At 35.1% G+C, this 10,745-nt stretch overlaps 1 protein-coding gene and 1 pseudogene across 1 annotated transcript; one reads left to right on the top strand and one right to left on the bottom strand.

Annotated features, from left to right (window-relative positions):
* Positions 1-5,027: 5,027 nt before the first annotated feature.
* LOC102668437 (uncharacterized) lies at positions 5,028-6,104 on the top strand. Its single transcript, XM_006573979.1, has 2 exons — positions 5,028-5,685; positions 6,010-6,104. Exons 1-2 carry the CDS (start codon positions 5,028-5,030, stop codon positions 6,102-6,104), a joined length of 753 nt encoding a protein of 250 aa, XP_006574042.1.
* Positions 6,105-7,556: 1,452 nt separating this feature from the next.
* The window catches only part of LOC100803923 (probable polygalacturonase At3g15720), a 90,165-nt pseudogene continuing 86,976 nt past the window's right edge, over positions 7,557-10,745 (bottom strand).

The raw sequence follows: 10,745 nt of genomic DNA, 5'->3' as shown, positions 1-10,745 counted from the left end.
TTTTTAAGGAAGTAATAAAGTTATGTATTGATTTTAGGGTTTTTTAGAAATCCACACTTAAACCAATAGAAGTAAAAAAGGACCATTTCAAGGTGTTGGACCTTTGAAAATGGCTTTTTAGGCAATGTCAAAAGTTTGGTTTATGAATTGATTTTAGCCTTAGTTTCACTTTGGTTATTAATCGATTCGATTAAGAAAGAGAAATCCCAAAGAAAAACGTCCGATTGATTCTTTTTGATTTATTTTACTAAAAGATATTTTTGGTTATTATATTATTATTTTACCTCTTTTTGGTTTCCAACGTAGTTACGGCATGACCGAACGGTCGGATTTCATTTAAACAGAAATCAACGGATATTACGATTCAAATGATCGGTGGAAATTTATTTTATTTTTTGATTAGGCGAGAAAATAACTTAAGCAAATGACTAAAGCACGTCAAAAGGGGGTACGGAAAGTAAATGAAATGTAAATGAAAGCACGTAAAAACAAATGAGGACCACTAAGGGTGCATAGAATGAATTGGAAAGTTCGATCTAGGGAACTTACCGGTTGAAGACCGAAGAACGACGAAGAACCAATGAAGAACGTCGAAGAACGGTCGAAAACTTTCGCGAAATCACCCACGGAAACGTTACGGAAACGCCTCGGTTTGGATTTTCTTCACGGAACCAATTTTTCTCACTAATTTTAAGTGATTCTGAATTACCAGGAGGGCTGAACCCTTTTCTACTTCACTTCTCCCCCTATTTATAGAAAATTGGGGGAGAAGCTTGCCACCCAGATCGCCCAGGCGAGCTCTGCTCGCCCAGGCGAGCAAGGTGGCTTCCTCCAGAAGCAACCACCTTCTAGAGGAATCTTCTGGAGGGCCCAAGTGGGCCTGGTTGCTATTTGCACCCCTATTTTTACTAAATACACCCCCTGCTTTTTTTTGTGCTTCTTTTTTGTAAAGTTACGGAAACTTACGATTTTCGTAACGATACTTGTTTTCTTTCCGTAATGTTACGGAACCTTGCGGATTACATAATCATCCCTTTTTTGACTTACGGAACGTTACAGAACCTCACGAATTGGGTAACGATGCTTCCTTTTTGATTTCCGGTATGTCACGGAACCTTACGGATTGTGCATCAATACTTTCTTTTGATTTTCGGCATGTCCCGGAACTTCACAAATTGCCTAATGATGGGAGCCAAGCACCTCACAAGGACCAAACAAAAGTTGCATGCCACCAAGCAAAGGTTCCCGGACGAAATTAGGGTATGACATACTTGTACTGTTTTTGCTTATCTTAATAATATATTATACAATTTGCCTTCCAAAAAAAAACATAGCTTTGGTTCCTTGCGAGACTGATCTCAGTCTGAGCTTGAAACCATGTTGCTGGCAACTCAATCTAATTCATGTACTGTTTTGTACCTCTGGTACTCACAATATATATAAAAATAATTTATCTTGGCTGATAAAAAAAATGTGGGTGGAAAAATAAGCACTGCAGAAGGTTTTCTTTTTTTTACATCAATTCATTTCCTAAGGGACTCAATTCCTCATTCATTGAAACCAGTATGCAACATTTTACATCAAACACCAGCATATAACATTTTAAAGCAAACACCACTACATTATATTTTAAATGAAACAGCAGTATATACATGCTAGTTCCTACGTACGTACCTGGAGTTGCTATAACCCGAACGACCTTCAACAACAATGTCAATTAAAAGTAGTCTATGATAACCTGAAAAAAAAAACCAATGGTCATGGACATGGCTGACACATTTGGAGAAGATTTTGGTATTCATTTCAACCAATGGTCATCCAATATCAGAGCGGGATTTAATCATATAGTAAGAAATGGAAGCCATTAAACCAAAGTCAATACTCATGAATGCTAGAACATCCATCAAGAATGATAACAAAGCAGTAATTTAAATTAAATTCATCTTAGTTTTTCTATTTTATAATCACTCCCGATTGCTGGAATGGTGAAGGAGTTGCATTAATGCAGAAATTTCCACAGAATCATCAGTGTCAAGATTGCAGTTCTTCAGCACTTTAAAGAAAGATTCTCAGAGCAGAATCCTTGTAGACCAACCTTGGAAGGGATCCAGTTCTCTTCCCTTGATCAAAGGTAGAAGGAAAGCCTTGTTGATAGACTCACTGAGCTGGAAATCAAGTCTGCAGTTTGGGCTTGCGGGGGAGATAAAAGTCCTGGCCTGGATGGTTTGAATTTCAATTTCATCAAACAGTTTTGGGAAACTCTAAAACTTGATTTTATCATATTCTTTGATGAATTCTTCATTAATGGCAGATTCCCCAAAGGAAGTAATGCATCCTTCATAGCCCTCATCCCCAAAACCAATAGCCCCCAATCTCTTAATGACTATAGACCCATCTCTCTCATAGGGTGTGTCTACAAAATAATGTCCAAAGTCCTGGCTAATAGGCTGGCTCTTGTGCTGCCTCACTTAATTGATGAAAGGCAAATTGCTTTCCTCAAAGGCAGGCATATCCTCCATGGTGTAATGATAGCTAATGAGGTCTTAGCTGAAGCTAAATTCAAAAATAACCCCTGCATGGTTTTCAAACTTGACTTTGAAAAAGCTTATGACTCAGTTTCTTGGGGATTCCTAAACTATATGATGATGAGGATGGGATTTTGTGAAAGATGGAGAAAATGGATCCATGGATGCCTTTCTAGTGCAACTATATCAATTTTGATCAATGGCAGCACTACTAGAGAATTTGTGCCTGAGAGGGGACTGAGGCAAGGAGATCCCCTTGCACCTTTCCTATTTAATATAGCAGCTGAGGGACTCACTGGTTTGATGAGGACAGCTGTCTCCAAAAACCTTTTTAGCAGCTATAAAGTGGGGAGGCAAAAGGAGGAGATTAACATCTTGCAGTATGCAGATGATACACTATTTTTTGGAACTGCAACTACAGCTAATGTTAGAGTCATGAAATCTATCCTCAGAATTTTCGAGTTGGTTTCAGGACTCAAGATTAACTATGCTAAAAGCCAATTTGGGTGCTTGGGTAAATCTTTGGACTGGTGCAGGGAAGCAGCTAGCTTCCTTAATTGTGGCCAGCTGGAATTTCCTTTTTCTTACCTTGGAATTCCAGTAGGCTCCACCTCTAAAAGCTGGGATGTTTGGCAGCCTCTCATCAGCAAGTTTGAATCTAAGGTAGCCAAATGGAAGCAGAGATGTCTCTCTATGGGAGGCAGGATATTCCTAACAGCCCTTCCTATCTACCTACTGTCATTCTTCAAAATTCCTAAAAAAGTGGTGCATAAGGTAGTATCTATTCCACACTTGGTGTTGGTTAAATGGAATGGAGACAGACTTCCATCTTCAGATTTTTGCAGTGCAAAAAAAAAAACAATCATGCAAGCATATTTGAAAACTTAAAATACGAATAACTCAAGTTAAAATCAATTCATTTTTTACAACTGTGAACAAATTAACTAAGGTACAGTAGGAAAATTTGTTTTCACTAATATTAGTAGGTCATCACCACTGCAGTAGAATTTAAGTTAAACTTAGATAAGTACCTTATGAAGAGGCCAGCTACCTTGTCACAGCTAACAAGTCAGAACTGAACAAATTTCTGCATGTATAATTCAACAAATTTGTTATCAAACTTGTGTGTGTGTCTTTGTATGATGAGTGTGTGTGTGTGTGTGTGTGTGTGTGTGTCATCATTGTGTGTCTGTGTGTTTCTATCATACGTGTGTGTGTGTGTGTGTCATTAGGGTTTGTGTGTGTGTGTGTGTGTGTTTCATGACCAATTTTTCTTACTGGCAATTCAGTGGCAGTGTATTGCTTAGGCTTCCGTCGAAATGAAAGGAAAATCAACGAGTCTGACAGAACAACTTCAGTCTTCACTCTTCACTAGTTGAACACAAATAAAAAAAAATTAAACTACTTCAAGGATAAATAAAAGGTTCAGAAGCAGCAGACCTAGATTGTCTAAGCTATTTTATAATGGGCAGCTATAGTTACAATGATGATGAAATGAACTATAGAAAAAACAAGTATAAAATACAGAAGAATAAAAAAACAATTAAGGGCAGAACTCAAAAGCGTTTAGCCATGCTGCTTGGAATTTAATCAATGAATCAATCATGTCACTGAAATTTGGAACATAAATGAACTTCTCCCTTGCTATCATTCTCTTTCTCTATTTTTTCTCTCTCTCTCTCTAGCTGCCTTGTTATGTTATATATCTATCTGCATATACAAATGATACTCTCTTTTTACTTCATGGTGAATAATTAACCTACCTAGGTCTACAATGAGGGACTGGAAGTTCCAAGAGAAGAGTTTGAATCCAGAGAATATCAGCTGTGGCAGCAACTAAACTTCTATATTTTGCTGTAGGGGCCACTTCTATATCAGTTGTGGCTTTGTATCTATTGATATTGCCATCAGAATTAATAATGATCAAGCAAAAAAGAGAAAAGATGTTATTTCATATACATTGACCTAAACATTGATCTACTAACCCGTGTGCTTAAGGACCATATACACTACATTGGTTAAAAGCAAATGTTGCATAGTGGTTAAAACTTGCTTGTTGTAGCCTAAACCAGTTTAGCATCTTGTTCTCAAATTACTGGTTTCATAACTATGCTACTGGCTTGTGTAGCATAGTGGTTAAAACTTGCTTCTTATAGCCTAAACCAGTTTAAGCATCCTATTTTCAAATTACTGGTTTCAATTTTCTACACAAGCTACATACAAAAATTCTTAGGATCACTTCACAAACAAAAATATGCATAAAAAGCAATCATTGGAACTATCTTAACTTTTAGACCAAAATACTGACATTGTGTTGGATTAAAAGAACAAGCTGATAAAAGAATCCTAACTAAACTGGGAAAGAAGAGCATAAGCAAAACAAATGAAACGACACTCAAACCAAATACTGATTGCATGGGTAGTTTTCTTGAAATAGCACTCAAACTGGGAATGGCAGCTTAATTGGAGAAGACACCTAGCCTTTTCGATTCTGAAATAGCAATGGCGGATAGTTTTCTTGGGGACATATCACAGCAGCAACTTCATCCCCTATGGGAGGACACTTGGATTTGGAAACCTGAACCTGCAGGAGACTACTCAACAAAAAGTGGATATGATTTGATATGGGGAGAGCTGATGGAGGTAAGACAGGAACAGGATTGTGGGGCAATATGGAAACTCAAAATACCCACAAAAACAGCAGTGTTCACTTGGAGGCTACTTCGGGATAGATTACCAACAAAGCAAAACCTTAGAAGGAGACAAATACCGATAGATGATATGTTATGTCCTTTATGCAGAAATAAGGAGGAGGGGGATGAACACTTGTTCTTCAATTGTAGCAAAACCCTCCCTTTATGGTGGGAATCAATGTCCTGGGTTAATCTTATCACTGTAATGCCACAAAATCATAGGGACCATTTTCTGCAACATGGAATGGAGGTAGCAGATGGAGTCAGGTCCAAAACCTGGAAATGCTGGTGGATTGCTTTAACTTGGACAATATGGCACCATAGAAATAAGGTGGTGTTCCAAGATACAACTTTTCATGGAATCAAACTGTTAGAAGATGCCTTATTCCTACTATGGTCATGGATCAAAGCAATGGACAAGGATTTTACTCTTCATTTTAACCAATGGTCCTCTAATCTTAAGGAAGGTTTTAGGAACTAGGAGGCGTTAACTCTTAAACTGTTAAACTATTACAAGAACACAATAAGGGTAAGGGAAACTGTTAAACTCCAATAATAGGCGTTAACTCTTAAACTGTTACAAGAACACAATAAGGGTAAGGGAAACTGTTAAACTCCAATAATAGGCGTTAACTCTTAAACTGTTAGAAGAACACAATAAGGGTAAGGGAAACTTCATTAAGGAGAAGAAGCACAAAGTTGTCACGATGCTCGAGTTAAATATGAGATACCCTATCCATGTTTAGTTCACTAAGTGTGCGATACATGAATGCAATCAAATATTTATACAGGATTAGACCAAACATACCTATGTGAGGTGGCGAAGGAGAAGAAGCACAGACTTCTGACGATGCTGGAGTGCGACGAACACGATGCTCGACCTTAGACAAAATGATGGTCAGATGGAGAACATACAGCTTCAAGGTAGATGGAGAACAAAGAGAGCAAGAAAGCATGGATGGAGAAGAAGACAGAGAGAAGGAGAAGACAACACGAAGGAGACGAAACATACCTAGGTATCATGGCGAAGGAGAAGAAGCAGAGACTTGTGACGATGCTCGAGTGCAACGAAGACGATGCTCGAGTGCGACGAACACGATGCTCAGATGCAGACAGGGACGGTTTCGCTAGACGGAGATTAGAAGAAGAAGAGAGCGCGAAAGCTTAGATGGAGAAGAAGACAGAGCGCTAGTTTCTTAGGGCTCACCATATTTTTTAAAATATAACTTCAACATCGGTTTTTAAAAAAAAACCAATGTTAACAAAATGATGTTAAGGTTAACATCGGTTTTCTAAAAACCCGATGTTAATAAACATATGTTAATAAATGTTAACATCGGTTCTCCAATAACCGATGTTAATGAACTTTGTTAACATCGATTTTTCACAAAACCGATGTTAACGTATACACGGTATTTACAATTATGCCACCGCGCATATGTTAACATCGGTTTTTTTAACAACCGATGTTAACACACCGATGTTGAATCCGCTTTTTGTAGTAGTGATGTGTTTTGTTTCTTCTTAGATTTTGGATATTTATAAACTATGGATGTTACTTCTTAATTAGGGGTTCTTTTGGATGTTACTTATTAGCAGTTTTATTGAACCACTTGTTTAAGTACATTTGTTTACTCATAAAATTTGAAGATTTCTTGCTTTATTTTATTATATTTTTTGAATATTTGTCTAGCTTAAAATTTTTAGACACAAACATTGAAAGTTTGATTTAATTGGTACACAAAAATCCTTAAATGCAACTTCATCTGTGATTAAAATATTATGCATGGGTAAAATAAAATAGGTAATAAAAAATTGAAAAAAAAATCAATTAACAAGGGGTTAAAAACCATTGGTAAGGCTCAAAATTAGCAAGGCCTAGTAAACCTAGGTAAGTGCTACATGATCTCAGGTCAAATATAACGTTAATGAGGGTTAGAAAGCCTTTAACTATGGTGTTGATGGGGATTTTAAAATCGTGGCTAAACCATGCGCTTCTAAGGGTTGGTCTAAAATGCTAGTAATACGCTTGTCACAGACATTTTCCCAACAAAAAGAGCAACTGTAGAAAATGCATTTGCTTAGGGTTAGACTAGAATGATATTTTCTTATAGTGGGGGACAAACTAGAATCTATTTAGATTGAGGTACATTAGTTCACGGTTGTTGACTAAATTAGTTGTTAGTCGACGATAAATAGCTAGTCTCAATAACAAACATTTTTAGCCAACAAGTATAATACAATAAGATTTGTAGCATGTTCTACTTAAATCAACAATTTAATACAATGGAGAAAGAAAAACCAAATGTTGAGACAAGAATTGAAATGACTTATCACATTAATTTGATTATTTATGAGAAAGACATGACACATGTGGATTACACAAAGAGCACACCCCTTTTACATGTTTGCATGATGCATAAGTTTTCTTTTTAGTATAGGTAGTTACTTTAACCCCCTTCAATACAATGTTTGTGTAACCTATGATTTTGTCAAAATACAATTTGATTGCATGCGTGGAACTTGAGATTCCCCTCACATTGTGGTAACTAACATCATTCACTCTGACTGCACATACATTGTCACATGGGTTGTAAAGTTGATCTATAATCACAAGATTTGTAGCTTCCACAAGTTTAATATCCTTAAAGGTGATCTTCCTTGCATACCCTTGACCTCCCTGATTTAAAGAACATAAAACATGAAAGTTATTTAATGTTATTTACTTTAGTTCAATATATTTAATAATGCCAAACTAACTAGAGTCGCTCCTTATTATCCATGTCTTGATTCTAGCTCCATTTGTTGTTCTATTGAAGGTACAATTTCGTACACATATCTCTTCTACTGTTTGATGAGCTCCATTTTCCCTAAGCTCCCAATACTACATATTCACAAAGACATCCCAAATGGTTTCAATTTATTGGCCAAATAACTTGAATTAACATGAAAATAAAAGTTTACTCGAACTGACCTAATGCCATGGCCAGGTTTACAAAAGACACCAATTATGCTGATGAAGGTGGATCCGTGGTTAATGGCAATGCAATCTTCACGTTTAGAAATAATAATAATAATAATAATAATAATAATAATAATAATAATAATGATAAGATAATACAAAAGAAAGAGATTCATACATGCGAGGTCATGTTTAAATTTTCTATCTCTCTTATATTTATGTAACTTTTATAGAGAGATAAACACATTTTTAACCTTTGTATGTTTGAACTTGCACTTATTTTGAAAACAAATATCATATTATATAATAAAGTTATATTACAACTTATGTAACATTTATGTTTCCTTCAATCATTCTTCATGAAATCGTCCATCTTATTTCACAATTCTTTCTTTCTTTTCATATTCATTAATTTGTAAAAAAAATTGTTCAATTTAGTGGTATAAATAAAATTTCTCATCTCATAAAGTATTGAAGAGAATTTTGTTTCTTCTTTTTATTACATAAGATTGTCAACTTAAATGAGAAAAATGAATATTTAACCATCACATAATTTTTAAATAAAAAAAATTAAGAGAGGATCTACCACTTGAGTAGCCTTATAAAAAAAACTAGGAATTAAAGGGCTATGCAATCTCATTGAATGATTTAAGGACAAGATATAATAATTATGCAATTAAAGATTGTAACTTATATATGATTTACCAATTTCCATCTTGGAGTTCTTTATGGAAATGTTGGATGAATGTGAGATAACATTCTCATCAGTGTTTGGGCTTTCATTTGGTGCAATCATATGAAGATTGGAGATGAGTGAGTTGTTGCATCTAATTATGCTTATATGATTTTTTGGGCTGTTAAGGTGAATCAATCCACTAAGGAATAGATTGTCACATTCACGAAAATGTAAAGCTTGCACACAGAGTATTAAGTAATTATATACATAATTCTAATAAATTTTGAATTTAAAACTCCAAATTAAAATTTTCATTGGTCAATGTGTTTTTATTTGTTATTAATTTTCATGTTAGTCTCTTATGTGCCTGAAACGAATCCATGCCTTCCTTGTACTTTTTGGCAATTTTCAATCCAATCTTGTTTGGGGCAATGATGGTTCCCTTGAGCTATCAAGTCAAACCATAAGTTAAATATTATAGTCATTTGAAATAATTAACACACGTATCATAGATCGTTAGAAGACTAAGTTACACAACTAAATGGTTAGGAGAATTTTAAAATGACTATGACCACCTCCATATTTCTTGTATACTACCAATTTATATACTTTAATTGTTTATTGAACTAATATAAGAGATTTTCTGCATCGATTTGATAAATAATAACATTTTTGGTTGTTTGTATAAGATTTTGGTTTGAACTAATATAATAAGATTTTCTATAAATATATAGGAGACCACTAAGTGTAACACCCTTTTGCCCCAAGATACATACACTTGTAATATTTTCTAAATACGTTTTAAAAAAAATACTTATTTTGCGGTAAGAGTATTACATGTCAAATATTTGTAAACTTAAAGAAAAAAATCGATAAATAATGTAACTTCATGTTAAACAAATCTTGGCGCTCCAAATTCCATACAAACCATATTAAATAAAATATGGTGAAAAATTACTTATTAATTTAATCCTTAGATAAACGAATAAAACTTATGTCCAAATGTTACATAATTTTAGAGCATCCATAACCCTAAAATTAATAGTAATATAAAGTGGAGATCTTGATGCAATCCTCACAAGGAGGGGACCCATCACCAGAGTCATGGCTAGGAGACTTCAGGAAGATTGGGCCAGGGATGTAGGAGAAGACTCTAGGGTTTTCATGAGCCTTAGGATAGATTTTGGGTCCATGGGCTAAGTATGAGGCCACTTATTTTTGTACATATTAGATTAGGGTTTCATTATTTTTCTGGGCCTTGTATTTAAGGCTCTATAATGTAGGGAGGGTAACCCACAAGTTTAGAATATCCTAGTAATGTAGGATTTTTAGCTCTTGTATTTTAGGGCGTCTAGACTAGTTTTTGTACTAAGGGTAGTTTTATAATTTCATATGTATTAAGTGCACTATTTGATGTGTGTGTTGGGAGAGAAATTTAATTGAATTGGGAGAAGCCCAATCCAATTAAATTTTGGACTAGCCTAAGGGGGAGGTGAACATTTGCTTACTACACCCTATTGTCACATCATATAGTCATACTGTGTGCATGTACATCATGTTTTACATGCCTCATGACACCTAATTACACTTAGTGAAAAATCTTGAATTTGATCTTAGATTAGTGGGCTGAACCATAGCAGAAATTCACTAATCATAATTAGTGAAATTTTGGCTCCAAATTTGGCCTCACAAATTCAAATTCAAATTCAGTGAAATTTGAATAGAAATTCAAATTCCCTTCTAATTTTATGTGACACTTAGGCTATAAATAGAGGTCTTGTGTGTGCATTTTGCAAATTTGATGATTTGAGAAATTAGACTTCAAAGTTCAGATCTCATTCTCCCTCTTCTCTCTCTCAAAATTTCATTCGTCACTCTCCCTCTCCTTC

The sequence above is a fragment of the Glycine max genome, chromosome 1 (genome assembly GCF_000004515.6).
Source record: "Glycine max cultivar Williams 82 chromosome 1, Glycine_max_v4.0, whole genome shotgun sequence".
NCBI lineage: Eukaryota > Viridiplantae > Streptophyta > Magnoliopsida > Fabales > Fabaceae > Glycine > Glycine max.
Note: the sequence above shows the minus strand (reverse complement) of the source record. Positions and strands in the feature narration are given on the sequence as shown.